The following is a 17,368-nucleotide window of genomic DNA, read 5'->3' as shown; positions in this document are numbered from 1 at the left end:
TAGCAATGGAAATGAGTGAACTATCCATGGTCTGTATACATATCCTCCTCATACATCTCTACATATCACGTATTCCATTCATGACGTGCACTTACTAAAGTTATGTCACATTTGGATCGTTCGTATCATTTTGCAACATACCATAATATATACACGTTTAACTGTAGGCTTTGTAATCTTACGTTCTGATTATCCCTCGTATTAACCGTGTTCATCCGTCTGGGAAAACTATCTCAAGAACTACTTGAGGAATAACCACCAAATTTGGTCAGGATGTAACGGGTCAGACGTTACGTATAAAGTTCGTTGATGGAGATGATGTTCAAACAGGAAGTGGTAGATATCAACCATTTCCGGCTTTTATTTTGATCACTGTAAAGCAAACCTGGTAATCGAGAGCGAGAAGCGGTTTTCTGCACTGAATTAAGCGCCCCAAGAATATATTCCCACTCTGGTCTTTCCACTAAAGCCACAAGTGGTAGAAATCTAACGCTTCCAGTTTCAATATTGAGAAAATATCATGCCATATAAACCAAACAGCTTCACATAGTGTACACATAACACTGCTACTTGTTATTACATAAGATACATTTACGGATGCGCTGGTAGGCTTTGATACAGGGTGTTGCAAAAATTTGTCATAATATTTTGGGAATAATTCCTCACATCAAAATAAGAAAAAAAAGTTCATATGGACCTCGTGACCCAAAAGCCCGCTAAATTTCATGACTTTTTCTTGACCGTTTTCTGATTTCGTGACCGATAGACATCCTACTCAATATATACTCCCTTCCGCCGTAATATCCGCCATGGGAAAATACATCCGTGTTTACTATTATCAATATACTTAAATAGTCGTTAATTTATATGTGACGAAACTTTTTCTTACGTATGTGACGAAACTTTTGTCACGTGACTAACGTTACAGATTCAAGTTCCAGGAAAGTCTGTTGTAATTTCATAATAAAATACATTGTATTTGTTTTTTTTTTTTTTTTTGTATATATATATATATATTACAGGGTTCCTACTGATCTAGAGAAATCTATTTCCCTGACCTTTGGCAGGAAATTCCCTGGCTTTCATGACAGGTGTCGGATGATGTTTATACATAAATAAGGAATAAATAACTGTGATTTTTTTTTTATATATATGAGAACATTTATTCTATAGAGACAAGTAATCAACTGCTCATACGTACACTCATGTCCAAAATTATTGTCGCATGTCTATAAATATGTTGTTCTAGGAATATAGTTTGATAACGAATTCTCCCGGTATTTCTTATAGTGTTAGTATGCGTATAATCAGCAAAGACATGTATGTGGCAAATTTCATGTCAAAAGAGCAGTAAATAAGAACAATAAAACGAAAATAAAACTTTTTTTGTCCATTTAGCAACATTTTGTGTTACTCATTCTAATTTTCATATTTATAATTCTTTTCGTATGAAATTTACTAGAAATATACATTTCTCGATTATACACATAGTATCAGTATTAAAGTACCTTGCAAAATCATTATCAAATTATATTCTTACTGAAGACAGTTATAGATATGCGACAATCATTTTGGACATGAGTGTACATTCCACTTACCTCCAATAAAAATCTGAGCAACGTCCCATACTGTAGTCATTAATGGTTGGCTAAGCTGAAATTGGTATATAATTAATGTTAGGAAAAATATATTTTATAAAAATTCCCTATTTCCAGTCTTTTTTTCCCTGACCAGTAGGAACGCTATATTATTAATTGTTCTAGGGGAAAGTAGAAATATTACTCACGTATTATCGTTGTAATGTTTCCTGAGTCTTGTTTTTCCATGAACATACATATCAGGGAATTAATTTCCATAAATCTTGTCGCTACACTGATATCGTATGCATTCAACAGAATTCACTCGATCAGAGAGAACTTTGATATGGTGGTAAACCTTGTCAAGCTTAATACCCATTTGAAATATAGCGTACAGTCAGTGACAAAAGTTCTTTCCGTTTGATGAAATTAGTTTCGTAAATAACTTCAGAATGGAAGGACAATTAGATTACAATTTTCAGTAAATTAAAAAAATGTAATTTTCTGTACGTTCCAGCGATGCCACCATTATTCTCAAAATAAATTTTACCGAACGAAAAGAACTTTTGTCGCTGACTGTACGTCTCAACTTGTAAGCCATCAAATTGGGGTTCAAATTTTAGAAAACAAAACGAAATATTACCGAATTCGCTCGATGGGGATAAAACTACACCTGCTATACAAGCATATAAAGTACGCTGTTCAGGCTTTTGGTTTCCGAGTTATGAACCGTAACATTTAGAGTTGAACTTGAGTGAAATTTTCGTAAAGCAAGAAAATTTGCTTAAAAACAACGGAGGAGGATTTTTCTCTTTTCCGTAATTGGGAAAATTATGCTAGTTATCATATCCCGATAGCTAAACCTATGTTTCGTCTGAAGTAAGTACGAACTTCCAAATGATCCCCTGCAAGATAGTACTCGCACAGCTTTCGGCTGAACGTCGTAACATAACAATCCTAGCGTTCCGTTTCTTTGGCAGCCACAAGTTTTGGGCAGCTATAATGGGATCTCCTCTTACTGACAAATGCTTTGCTACATGTACCATTTCTTGAGTTTAATGCATTATGTCAGGCATCATACTTACCACTAATATCCAATGTACCATATCATTTTGTTGCAATTCATACAACGTTATTTTGTTTATCAGACCCGAGCGTACACTGACTTTCTGGTGCAGCAGCAGTTCCTGGCTAACAGGAGGCTGTGCCACTCAATCACCCACCCTACTCCCCAGACTTGTCTCCTCAGGATTTTTTTTTCTAGTTCCCCAAATTGAAATATCAGCCCTGAGTTGCCAGAGGTTTTCGGATCCAATGTAATGTTACGATCCAACTAAACGCCATCCCTAAATTCGAGTACGCCAGGAATTTCCAGGACTTGTACAGCCCTTCCCAGAAATGCATTATGATCAACGAGAATTACTTTGAAAGATAGTAACTGCTTGTTCAGGTAAGACAACAATCCTTCAAAATATAGACACATTCACTGAACTTTCTTGACAGAGGTTGTAAATAGATTGTTTTAAAATTAAAAATGAAAAACATTTATCTTTTTTTTGGAAAATAATTAACCATTTATTTTACACAAAATACATAAATATCTGACTGAAATGAACATATATAACTACAGATTTTAACACAGAAAATAATAAGAAATATATTTACGAAAATTAACATCCTTATGTTAAGGTATTACTTCAAAAAGAAAAAAATATTTTTAAAAAAATCCTTCCTTTAAGAATGTCAAGAAAAAGAGCCAAAAAGAAATGTATCTTCGTTACATTTGCACTAATTGTATCCATCACCGAATGCTGGTGAATAAATTTAAAACGGACTTATTTTCCTGTAAAAACAAGAAAAAATAATCAATATAACGTTATATATATATATATATGCAATAATACAGTCTTATAGCTACGATATTGAATTAATTATGCAATTTGAGTACTTTACAATAAACAGTGCCTTTCTAATTTACTTCTTGTGATCTTAATTTGAATAGCTATCTTGTTAATTTCGACTATCTCCCTCCTCTGTACTCTTCCGGAGATTACTTGATAAAAAAAAAAAAAAAGTATTGAACATATTTACAATACTTTCTTTTATGGTGGGAGTCTCTGGGACACAGTGGCTCATTTCTAACTACATATTTGTTGACATGTCTGTCTGTTCGTCTCGATGTACAGTCCGCAGCAAAAAACCTGCAACATGAGCATGTAAGTTTATTGTGTAACTACGCCGAACATCGCAGGAGTCAACATAACGTCTAAGTGGCACGAACCACGCCAGGACAAACCTCGGCGTCCTCCCCTGCACACTTTATTTTGGAGCAAAAGACTTCGTCGTTTCACAATAAACTTACATGCTCATGTTGCAGGTTTTTTGCTGCGGACTGTAAATTCGTCTATAGGTCCTAGCATTCAATGTAAGGAGTTCAAATTTTAAACTTAAATTTTTATCTGATTCTCCAGTGGGGTGGGGGTTCGAATTTTTCTTCCTACCCCTAAAGATAAGGGTAGATTACTGTGGTATAAGTCATTTTTCTGAGGAAAATCGAGAAGGGGTGACTTTTATGGACGATTTTCTCAAAAACGACTCAATTGATATTGTTCATATTTCATTAATAACTGTATAATGCTGCGTAAATTAATCCTTACGAATAAATACACAAGAGGTACTTTCTTTTTAGATTACTTTCTCAAAAACGACTCACCAGGGAAGGGGGTACGCAAGTAGCTGAACGACATGTATCAGATATGAAAGAGGGTGTGGAACTATGTATATATGTAAATTTATAGTAGCTGAAAGCAACATGGAGAAGCATGAGAGCTAGCAGAAATATGGCCGACCATGGGGCTCAACAACACAGAAAGCTAGGAATCACTTACTCCGCGCGTGAATGGCTACGGAAATGAAGACCAAATGTTTAGTAGTAGATGCAGTATAAGATCTGATGTGTGTTGGGGAACATGAATATCATACTGAAAATGGCTATCTTGGCGCGAGCTGGGATCGAACTAGGGACCCCATGCACAGAGGTGAACTCTCTACCACAGCCACCGTGGTCCCGCAAATCAAAAAATGAAATGAAATCTTTCAGTTTTACGTCCCACGGTTATGCCGGTTAGGCTAAAGGAGACGATGTGATGAGAAATAAATGAAATGGTGGTATGAAGAAAGTGGGAGGAAACGGGAGAACCCAGAGAAAACCCACTAGCACGGTGTTTGTCTACCACAAAGTCCACAAGGCGCAAACTAGGATCGAAGCAGGAACCCCAAGCACCGGAGGTGAACGCTCTACTACTGAGCCACCGTGTCTCCACGTCCCACAAATCAATTCAGTGCATAATGTTAACACCAATATTTTGAAGTTATGAGTATCTTTCTAGTATAGTTACAAGGTATTTCAATTTGAGTGCAACATGGTATCTGAAATTGTTACATTTGTTCTGAACAATTCATTATCTATACTGGTACGGTTCCTCAAAATATGGTTCATGCCATGACATGTAACTGAAGAAAAAAAGCAACAACAGTTGATATTTATAAGTTATCGCCGCTGATGAAGCGGAAGTGCTCATTGAAAATGCTGGCAATTAAATAAATATATCAAGTTTAATTTAATATTAGAATCTATACATAACCGGCTAGAGCACTTATCCGTTGACTCCGGTGGCGTCACATATTTAAGCTGTGTTTAGAAATTAGAGAGTTTGCAACAAAAAAAAGTTTTTTTTTTTCACAGCTATTTTGGCTGGGAATTTGAGCTGCTTTGAATATTTCGATTTTCATAATGAAAGAGTGCGTTATACCTTTCTTTTCCCATTACAACATGAAAAGATATCAAAGGATATCAATGTATTAATCAAATTCGGCATGATGCTCACGCAGGAATTGCCATTTGTGTTAAAAATCATTTAAGTTTTAAAAATTTAAATTTTAGTTTACAAAATATACACCCACATATACAGCTGCTTGGTATAATGATTGAGAACCTAAAAATAATTAATATTTATATACCTCCAAAAATAATTGTGGATCATAACTTTTGGAAACAATTATTTGCTAACAATGATATTGATTATATAGGTGGAGATTTTAATATTCATTCTGAATTATAGGGATCAAATAGAACTGATTCAGGTGGTAGGAGTTTTCTTAAAGAATTGTTAAATTCATCTTATATATATCTCAATAATGGATCTACTACTAGAATACTAAAAAACGAAAAAAAAAAAAAAAAAAAAAGTAGTGAGCTTTGTAGTTTTAACGAATTCTTTGAAGAGCTATTAGAGTAATGTTCAACGACCAAAATGTTTTAGTGAAAGGTTTAATAATGTTAGCAGTAACTGTACTGGAACTTTACTAACTTCAGTTAGTAATATTTTAGATATATGCAAGGTAACCAAAAAGTTCTTGTCGTACTAGAGCAGTGATAAACTAAGAGCAACTCCATTACCATTCAACACCTTCTGCAAACATTCCTGGTGCTGCACAACACCCTTGGTGATAAAACTCGACGGTCGTGGATGCAAAGAAGTCTGTTCCGCAGGTCTCTCTCATTTGCGAAGGATCTCGCACAAAAGTGGTTGTAGAGGGAATGAAACAGAGGTAATCTATTGGCGCAAGATTCGGTGAATATGGTGCATGGTCAATGCCTCCCAGCCAAGTTGCTGAAGGGTCTCCCGGGTCTTCTTTGCCACATATGACTTGGCTGTCGTACACGGACAGCACACCTATGCAATTCACCAATGCCGACTCCATCTGTGCACGGTGCACGGTTTATAACTGCTGAGACTAGAGGTCTGCAGTGATGGTCTGACCAGATGGAAGGAGCTCGTAATGCACCACTTGTCGACAATACAGAGGGCATAACCTTTCGTGGGTGCACACGTAGTCTTAAGGTGTGACGAAAAGATTTAAATGACGATAATAGATATCTGGTACGCTTGGGAGTATCATGGAGAACTCACTTTTCGTCACCAATGAGCAAGCGATCAAAGACGAGTCACTGATTGTTCCTAATTGGCTGCCGACAATGTGTGGGGTACCCACTTATTAGTATGACTTCCCTATCCCATACAGGTGCAGTCTGACTGACTCAGACGGAAACATCAAACCTTTCTACAAGTTCATCACACATTAAACCACTGTCCTCCTTGAGATGGCTTCTTTCAGGGCCTCGTCAACCAACTCTGTGGTCGTCCAAATACGAGGTTCATCCGAAAGTTGCACATCTCCTGAACGGAATTTCTGAAACCAATGCCTGACAATGCGTTAGTTCACGGCACTTTCCCCAAGTGCCTGGCACATGCAGCAAATTGATGCGGCAGGTGACAGGCCCACTTTTAAGGTCATACAACAAACACACGCGAACGAGCTACTTCGATACCTTCATTTATCTCCGGTCAGAATAACTCCCAGTCGATTGGCAGGCACATGTGCCATTTCGTTTCCTCTCTGTAAGTATGATTAATGGAACGTTAAACACAGCAAGAACTTTTTTGGTTATCTTCTATATAACATTTATTGAGGTTGTTAAAATTCGAGGAAGACGGTTAGAAACGCAAAACATGATGAAGTCCCGTAAATTCTTGATCACAATGTAAATCTGTCTCGTATAGAATAAATTTACAGCGACATTCACTTCAGTGAATACGATAGTAGTACCAAACTGCAATAGATTAGCCACAAGATACATTGGTGGAAAAAGACATCCAGACACTATAACAACAGTAATGGTATAACGAACATGAAGTAAGGTTGAACTCTAGCCATGTTCTGCGAAATTACCCCCATCTTAACATTATTCGGTCACTGTGGGGATTATTTTAGCAAGATGGCCGAATTGGGACCTTTTCGCTTACCTAACATCACATCGTGCAAGAAAGATGGCTTGAAATGCTGCCAAAAAAGACGTATTACTTTATATAATTACGTTGCCAAACTAAGAGTTTCAATTTCTTTGTCAAAATTCCTATAAGTAAAATGGGTTTAACAGGTTAAGTGCCGCATGAGACCATATTCGTCTCACATTATTTCCTTACGGCCACGTGGTGCCGGTCGATCTTACATAGCTTTTTTTTTTTTTTTTTTTTTTAAATAATAATAATAATAATATTAAAACCTATTGCAATGTATAGTAGTTAATCTGGTAGTACGAGAAACAGGCTTGACCTTTGGAACTGTCCAACGTGGTCTCAACTGGCTCTAGCCAAAGTGGCAAAAATAGATTGTGCTCTCCACATTACCCAAAAGATCTAACGTATTATTCAAGTAACTCAAAACTGAGGCGACACAACAATCACACGGAGTAAAAGTACAACAAAGCGTGCAGAAGTTGCCGCTGTACTAAACTCGTTACTAACTTATGTGTTCGCATTTTCTCGGGAATATTCGGACACAATCGGCTAAATTTTGCGTGGTGACATGTTGGTCTCACGCGGCCACTAAGCCTATTCCGGGCGTCGGTCTATCTGGTGCCGCGAGATTAGCGTATCATCACAAGATAGTATCAATATTTCATAGTACCGATACTACAGAATTACCTAAAATGATTAAATTACTACTTAGAAGGACATTAAGAAAATACAGACTGGCCATAGAGGAGGTTCTTGTGATATACAAGGTGTGTGAGAGAAGTAATGAGACTGGCAACACTGCGGGCAATCTGGCAACGTTATGTCTACCGGCCTGTGCTAGACCGGTTTGTTTATCCCTTCCACTTCCTCAGTCCGAGCTATAACTCCGTACAGCTAACACATTATTTTTGACAGCGCGATTAGTGAAGTTGTGCTTTTATTGTGTGTTAGAGAAATGGGGCATCGGAATTTAGAGCAATGTTGTGCCATAAAGTTTCGTGTTAAACTTGGTGAACCCGCGAGTGTGACATTTGAAAAGTTGAAACAGGCCTAGGAACATTGCTTATCAAGAGCACAAGTTTTCCGCTGGCACAAATCATTTTTGGAAGGCCGAGAACACGTTGAACGTGTGACGGCTCTTGTGAGATCAGACCATCGTTTAACAATAAGGATGATGAGTGAACAGTTAAATTTAAACACTTTCACCGTACATCAAATTTTGACAGACGATTTGAACATGCGAAAGACTTGTGCCAAAATAGTGCCGAGAAACCTCACAACTGAACAGGACAATCGAAAAAGTGAATTTCTGACCTCAAAACGCATTCCTGTTGTTCCTCAACCCCCCTATTCACCTGATTTGAGTCTTTGTCACTTTCCTTTTCCCGAAATCGAAACATGTCCTAAAAGGACGTCATTTTGGAACTCTGGAGAACATTCAAAAGACTGTGATCGACCAGTTAAAACCCATACCAGTTGAGGACTTCCAGCGCTGCTACCAAGAGTAGGAACGACGACTCCGCCGGTGTATAGCTGCCCAAAGGAACCACTTTGGAAAGGATAGCATTGTTGTTTGAAAAACATAAGAACTTTAGTTAGTACCAAATCAGTCTCATTGCTTTTCTAACACACCTCGTAGATGGCACTTAACCTGTTAATCTTAGTTTTAACGCAAATACTTACCTTATGAGATCTAGCTTTGCTGAACACATTCCAGAAGCGAAGAGTTTCATCACCAGCCCCTGTGACAATAGCTTCTCCGTCCGGCGACATGGCAAGATACAGCACCCTATACGAATGCCCAGTCAATTTCGCCACCTGCGTCAAACTAGGATACTTCCACACTAATATTTGATTCTGCGAGTACCCGTGTGTGCTCACCTACAATTAATGCATACCATATATTATATCTACTTGCTTCAAAAGATAAAGTAAAGTAAAACAATTAATAGAACTTATCACTAACAGAGCGATCTACAGAATTTCAACTCAAACTAAATAATCGAATTCACGGCATTTTCACGGTCCAAACTTTTTCAATTTCACGGGCGGAAAGTTTATAAAAAACCTTTATCGACACCACGACGACAAAAACCACCTGGTGCAAGACCCAAGACAAGGCACTAAAGAAAATTACGATTTTCTAGATTTTCAAGGTTTAATAACGAAATTCACGACTTATTCCAGGTTTTTTCATGGGTTACGAAAACCACGACTTAACAGTTTTCCCGATTAGGTGGGCACCATGACAGAATTGTCATTTCGATTTTCATCAATTTTCGTTCTTCACTTGATTTCTCTAGTATTAAGTACAGGGTGTTTTAAAATGAATATCGGGGTTTCAAGGTATGGTAGTCTTTGTCGAAAAGGAAGAGAAAAACACATCGAAAAACGAAATGATGCACTCACTAGCATGGGAGAGGATCTTTATGGAAAACAACAGAAATGTCATTTTGGATATATTATTTTTCACCCCTACTCCCCCTCCCCTGCCGATGAGTACTGAATTTGAATTGAAACGGCATTGGGACTGTCACTATTCATATCACACTCCCCGAAAACTATATCCTGGAGACTAATATATGTCATATTCTATTATTTTTACACGCTAGTCTGGATGGTAGGACTGTTGTTATCCAATTGAGCACTTTTCAATTCATCAGCGATTTTTCACTGTATGATTTCCCGATCGCCTTAAAATTAAAACGAAATACTGACTGCCTCCCCCCCCCCAAAAAAAAAGTTGTATATACATTTTATAATAGTTATGTTTTCTGTTTATAAAACTTATCGGTAATTGAATTATGGAGGTAATCTGAATATGACATAATATACTATCTCTAAACCGCACGATAGCTAAAGCTAGCCTCTGGCTTTCAGGAGAGTTAAACAAAATAATGGACCTATAACATTCAATAGGATGAAAAATATTGAATTCCCTCTACGTTCTCCTAAATTAATACCTCTTCTACTTATGGAGAACTCTACAGACGTGGTATATCGTAGGAAAATTGAAAGCAGAAGAAAAGTGAGACTGGCTGTACTATGGGAAGAAATTGAAATGTGCAGAACAATCCCTATGGTCCATATTGTTCAGTGAAATCAGAAGTACCTAGATCCTGATAATGTGACTGTAAAACGTAACTTACAACTATCCTTCAACTAACTAACTCTATGGTCTATGGAACCCGGAGGTTCAATGCCGTGTTCACAAAAGCTCTCGATTGAGTTCTATTCTTAGCAAACTGGAACATCAACATAAATATATCAATAAACGCTATTCTATACATATTTCGTCATGTTAATATGTGTATATATTTTCTAAGCTCTCCGGTATGTATATGTATCTAGAAATTTATTTTTAATAGAAACTTGTAAGAAACATGATGATATTGGGAAGGTACTTTTAGGAAATCATAGAAGCGGGTCCTATGACAGAGAGTGAGGGTTGCTTTCATGCATCGAACTCCAAATAAATTTGCAACTTTACTACGCGCGCATGTAAAACAAAAGTAGGAAGCTGAAGACATATGGTCTCTACACGGGAGCGCATTACCATCCTAAACATCTGACTTGTATTAGGAACATCTAGTTAATGAAACCATGCTTTACTTCATCCAGGAACGAGAGTTCTTTAAGATATTTCAGAAAGACACATTGAAAATTTGACTCTGCGACTTGGCACGGTGGTTCAGTGGTAAAGCGTTCACCTCTGATGCCACCGTCTCCTTTAGCCTAGCCGGCATAATCGTGGAACGTAAAACAAACATTTCATTTCATTTGACTCTGTGTCTTATTATAAATATTTCTAATCATCATTTGTTCCTTACATTCCTACCTCTCTCTCAACTCTGGTGTAGTGGTTAGCGTGTGCATCTTTGTGCACGGAATCCTTGGTTCGATTCCTGATGGGCGAATACTCAACTTTGAACGCGTAACTAGATCCAATCACTGTATTTGCACGTCTTATACAGTCTCGGTACTAAAAGGGACGCAACTCTAATCCAACCAATGAAATCAATAAATAACCATTCAATTTCAAATGTACATTTAAGGCCTGACTCATTTGAGCTTTTATAGATCATAACATAATTCACTGATATGACTGGATAAATACAATACTCATAGCTCGCACCTTCGAACGAAAAAAACCTACAACTTTTATCATTAATGTATCACCATCAGCAGTGGCGTACTTAGGATTTTGTTTCGGGAGCGGGAGAGAAAATGCCCACCACAGTTTGACAATTAAATAAATTTTAATTTATGCATAAGTTGAAGTTTTAATGTCAAGAATTGCAAGACTGGTGAATCTTATGTGATATGATACAAAAATTTAGCTGTGAATTTAACCTATTATTCTATTCATAGAAGAAAAAGGAAGCACCCTCTTGGCCTACCTTATTTCTCGGGCTACTTATTTCCCCCCCCCCCTCTTGATTTTCTTTAATTCAAACATTCACCTTCTTTATAACTAAACGATGTAAATATTCATTTGTTATAATAACTAAAGTCCCGTTATGTTGATATTCGTGGAAGTTGGTGTTGAACGCCAGTTTCGCTTATCATCAACTTTTAGTTTTAGTGTTACTGACGACTTGAATCAGTTCACAACTAACAACATTCGAAAGTATGATAGGAAAACGAAAGAAAGTAACAACTAAGAAAAAGAAATAGAAGAATGGAATGGACGAAAGAAAGAAAGAAAAAAAAAAACAGTTCTTATATGGAATGGAATTTGACAAATACAGTATTATTTCTGAACAAAGAGCATAAGAAAGTGGAAAGTCAATGAAATTCTTAGAAATGGTAAGAAGGATTATTGTTGTACGTGGAATGCAAAAAATAACAAATTTACTTCGGGGGAAATGCTTGAGCCCGAAAGCCCCCCTAAATACGCCACTGACCAACAGAGAATTAGATTGCGGGAACAAAAGAGAGAAACTGGAGAAAGAAAAAAAAAAATGTCTTCAAAGAAATCTATAAATTTACACCGCAACAGAGACCTTTCGCCCTGTTTTTCTATAATCTGATGATGACCCAATAATGATCACGAGTCATAATACCTTAACTAATATGAAAGGCACTAATTAAAAAATGTTACTTTACCAATTCCGATGAGTGTTTCGACCAAGCTAAATTGCACACTTGTGAACCAGTATCGACACACTGCATTGGTTGACTCGTCAACGTGTTCCAAAACCGAATGCGGCGATCGGCTGTTCCTCCACCACTGGCTAGGAGCCCATGATGATGCGGAGACCACGCTATCGCTGAAACATAAAATAACCATACCACAATGAAGAAAACCTACCATAAAATACGTTCCAGTATATTATTACAATTATTTTCGTTAATTCTAATGTTTTTACAAAGATATTTCTCTGTTCTTTCGTTTCCCTTTTCCTCTTACTTTTTCCCTCCCTATCGGAGAGAGCTTGTAATGTACTGTAGATATATTGGATTTCCCCCATATTTTCTTTATTAGTACTCGATTTAAAGACGATTCAAGATTTAGTGACAGTTTTATTTTTCTTTTCTTTTCTTTATATTTTGTGAATAACGACAAGCAGTCATAGTTAGAAAAATGAGATAGGAAAGAGTAAACATTACAAAATTCTGGTGATACAACACAGTTCAGCAGACGATTCCTCACTCTTTATTCACTGCAATTTTATGTAACTTATGTAACTGATTTGTTCTGTAATAATTATATAAGTCGAGAGTTCCTTATACCTTGCATCTTCCTCAATCCTTACACGTGCGTACCTTAGATATTTTCCGCATTTTCGACGGCCACCACTCGGGTCTTAACATTATGCGATTTCTTTCTGTTGGGGTATTTGAAATCTCGTGTGTAGGCTAACAAACCACGATCACTTCCAGAGCTCAAGGGCGAGATTCAATGTGTAATTTCGGAAACAGAGGTGCAAGTATGCAGAAAAGTTGCGAGAAATTTCCCGGCCAGGGAATCTCTCTCAATTCCTAACCGTACAGAAAAGAGATGACGATTATGCACTATTCGGTGCTCCCTGACTACTAACCACAAAGAAGACAGATGAAAATCGTGTAATGTTCAGTGCCGCCAACTTACTAGAACTGAAGTGTCAGGCATTTTCAAGAGTTGGGTTCTTTACGAGACATCCTGATGTAAATATCTACTGGAAGACATTATTTCACATACTCTGTAATACTACCAAATTAACAGTGCTGCTAATCCAACATTAAAGGTTTATTTTTTCAAACGGTCCTACGTCAGATTATTACATATTTCAAATTTACGTATTAAACGAAAACTTAGAATATTACATTTATTATTCAGTGTTGCACACTAAGAACGATATATTACCACAAACATTCAAAATTTGGAGGGCAACAGGGAGAAAAAAGTTAGAAAGTAGCATATACAATTTATTTCACACACACAAGAAAGGTTAATTAAACTCGCGTAATTTAGTACAATTATATATGCTGTTGTTAGAAAACGATTGAAGTAAGGTATGAAATGTTCTAAACATATACTAAACGTATAAAATACATTTAAATACTTACAGTAAAAGAGCGATTATTATTATTACTGTGTAAAGGTCCTCCAAACTACGTAAACAAACTAACAGTAAGGTTTACGAAATATATAGTAGCAAAAAATGTTACGTCCCTTGAAGCGCCACACAAATAACAATATTCGCTCTTTCATATAAATTAGTGTGGTAATACGCTTCCATTGATGTATGATACACTTTAATAAATTTACAAATAATTATATAGTTTCATAAAAACTCATGAAATCGTCGTTGGGTTTTTATTTATTTTTAAATATAAATATATTATAGCAGACCATTTTTATCTCCAAACAGTTTCCACATGTGCCTCTGGTGCGCATGAATACGCATGCTCAGAGAAATCTCAATTAAACAGAGTCAATTCCTGTTTAGCAAATCAAAAGTAATGACGGAAGCCGATATGTATAATCTAACTTAACATGTGCTGTCTCTTCGTGAGCTGTACCACCAGGAAGTTATTTAGTTTCGTTTTTGACTCCAATTTCACTATATTCTGAGCTACATGAACATACCTACATTGTTTTAAGTAAGTGCTATATTGTAATGATATAGGTAAAGACGTACCTTTGACAGCCGCTACATGTTCATTGTATGTTTGAACCGGTGAAAGGGAATGCAGATTCCATACATACAATCGGTTGTCATTGCCTCCAGAGGCTAGGTTCTGGTTGTCCGGTGACCATTTTAAACCACAAACCTGGAATCACAATAAAACTGTTTTTTACGTGAACAAGACAAACACCTTTTCTAGCCATCTAGGATTTTCCATTCAAACTAATAAACAGATTATAATACTCTACCCATACACTTTTCAGAGTTGTTTAATTATTATTTAAGTTGATGGAAGCAGAACAAAGTGGAAAATGTTTCATAATGTTTTGTGTTTTTACAATTCCGTAATATCCTTGTGTGTTTGATCCAATCCCTTGGCTTAGAATTTTTTTTAAATACTTTTAATCATTTTTCCCTGATGGTATGAAAGTTCCGAAAAATCGAATTTCCTAACTGATGTGAAAAATGAAAAGCAACCTGTTAAAACTGGAGAATATATATACGTATATATATTTATTATTTTTTTTAGGACCACTTCCAGGACTTTCTACAATTTCTCAAAACCAATAACTAGGCTGCAATACGTAAGAAATCTTTTAGTTCTACGTCCCACTATTATGTCCTGTACGCTAAATGAAACGAATGATGGTGAAAGCACTGATGGGATAAGAATGTGAGACGAAACTGGAGAGCCCCAAGAAAAGGGGTTCTTGAACTTGACCTTGAACAGTATTGATTTCATTAAAGATTTTAATGTTATCTGCAAACATCAAATATTTACAAGCCAATCATACAAAGTAAAAACAGCAGCAAGGGAAGAGGAGCAGCGAAACATACGTATAATGTCTAGCTAGTGACTCCTTTTACATTATTACAGGGTGTCCAAAAAGTAGGTATACAGATCAGTATCGATCAAGTATAACATTTTAATTTATTGAGATAATGAATTTATTTGCTTCGGTCTGTTCCAAGCTTCAAGTATGAGTGGAAATGAATTGAGAATAAATAATGGCGAAACAAACTTAACTTTTATGCATAACAATAAGTAAATTATATAAAATGTCGTGAGCCGATCAGTACGGGACTGTATACCTAATTTTGGGTCACTCTGTATAAGAACTTAGCCAATAATATTATTATATATACACAAACATTCCTCGCTAAACATAAGGAGCAGGAACATAAAAAAATGTTTTGTTTAAATATTCTTTCGTCTCGATGTATCAGCTTTGTCATCGATCATAACAAAAGAAAGACATTAATATAGATCTAGAGGAAGCTTACGTCTACGGAAATTATTTTTAAGGTCATTTCTCAAACGCATTCTTTTTCTTAAAAGTCAGTATAAAGCAAGAACTGCTTATCAGTGATATGGCTGCGTGAAACCATATCATCAAATATTGTCCCATTAATCAATAAAAGGAATCTAGGGAACGCTATCGCTGAGAAATAACAGCATTTCAATCAAGGCTGTAAGTAAGACAGTAGACCAAGCCCTGGGAGCTTTTCATCTCTTATCAATCGACCAACACACGCAATAGGACCACAATCCCACGAGAACTAAGGTCTTTTAAGAAGAAATGCGTTGGCCAAACATCCTAGGATCATAGGACTCTGAATATTTAAGACGACCGCTGTAGTATTTCTTAAGGACACGGACAAGCAACAAGCTGCTGAGAATTTGTAAAAGAATGAGTACAATAGCCACATAGGTTACTGAGTTATGAGAGAAGCAAAATCAAGCCACGGAAGTAAGCAGTTAATTTGCAAAAGTAGTTCATAGCTTCGTAACGTTTTCTAAATTTAAACCTAATCCGGACACCTAGATGCAACATCTCCCGCTCATGTGTCTACATTTGTTGTAGATCCGGTGTCTATCAAAATGCAATTTATACTTTATGTTCTTCTGCCCCCAACCCAAATAAACATAGGTATTTTGTATTAACGTGATCATCTCTCTTACTGAAAGAGCAGAAAGGAAGATCGCTTCGCGTGCGTGTTCAGTGTTTTTAGGCGCATAACAATATTGTTATTGTAATTGTTATGGCGGAATGGAGGAAACTTCATAACGAGGAACTACATAATTTATATGGTTTACCAAACATTGTTAGGGTCATCAAATCTAAGAGGCTCTGGTAGGCAGGTCGTGTAGCCAGGATGGAAGAAAGTAGTAACGCTTTCAAAGTCTTAACTGGAAGACAAATCGGAAAACGACCATTACGAAGACCTAGGCGCAGATGGGAGGACAATATTAAGATAGATCTCGCAGAAATTGGAATACAAAGTAGAAACTGAATCCAGTTGGTTAAGGACAGAGCTCGATCAGGACAGATAGCTTTTGTAAACGCGGCATTGAACCTTCGGGTTCCATAGGCCATAGAGAAGTTGTTGTTGTTATTATTATTATTATTATTATTATTATTATTATTATTATTATTATTATTATTATTATTATTATTATTATTATTATTATTATATTTTATTGTTACTTACTTCTTGTCTATGTCCAACTAGTCTTCTTTCAGGAACAACACTCGGCGTTCGAACATCTCGCTGCAGGATTAATCTGTCTCGACTACCTGATGATAGCACTTCTCTGTTCCACGCTAATGCCCCGACTCTCGCGGAATGCCCTTGAAGTTTGTTCACCATCTTATTTACAGCCACATCCCATACTTGCACATAGCCATGATGCGTGCCCACCGCTACAAGATTGCCCTGAAAAACAATAATGGAAATAAAGCATTTAGCAAAAGAAATGCACATATGAATCGTATATTTTATCAAGTTAAAAGTTGGGATGGACACACCCGAA

The 17,368-nt window shown here is 36.6% G+C and overlaps 1 protein-coding gene across 3 annotated transcripts in view; it reads right to left on the bottom strand.

Annotated features, from left to right (window-relative positions):
- Positions 1-3,140: 3,140 nt before the first annotated feature.
- fzr (fizzy and cell division cycle 20 related) overlaps positions 3,141-17,368 on the bottom strand; it is a 33,224-nt gene continuing 18,996 nt past the window's right edge. For all 3 annotated transcript variants that reach the window (XM_081741336.1, XM_081741338.1, XM_081741339.1), the window contains exons 6-10: positions 17,047-17,271; positions 14,566-14,698; positions 12,548-12,711; positions 9,122-9,319; positions 3,141-3,420 (exon numbers count right to left, since the gene is read on the bottom strand). In XM_081741336.1, the coding sequence (XP_081597462.1) occupies positions 3,379-3,420; positions 9,122-9,319; positions 12,548-12,711; positions 14,566-14,698; positions 17,047-17,271 (762 nt within the window). In that variant the 3' untranslated portion in view covers positions 3,141-3,378. The remainder of the gene's footprint in view (positions 3,421-9,121; positions 9,320-12,547; positions 12,712-14,565; positions 14,699-17,046; positions 17,272-17,368) is intronic.

Source organism: Thermobia domestica, chromosome 15 (assembly GCF_964235325.1).
Source record: "Thermobia domestica chromosome 15, izTheDome1.hap1.1, whole genome shotgun sequence".
Lineage (NCBI taxonomy): Eukaryota > Metazoa > Arthropoda > Insecta > Zygentoma > Lepismatidae > Thermobia > Thermobia domestica.
The sequence above is the reverse complement of the archived record's forward strand: the minus strand, read 5'-3'. Positions and strand labels throughout refer to the sequence as shown.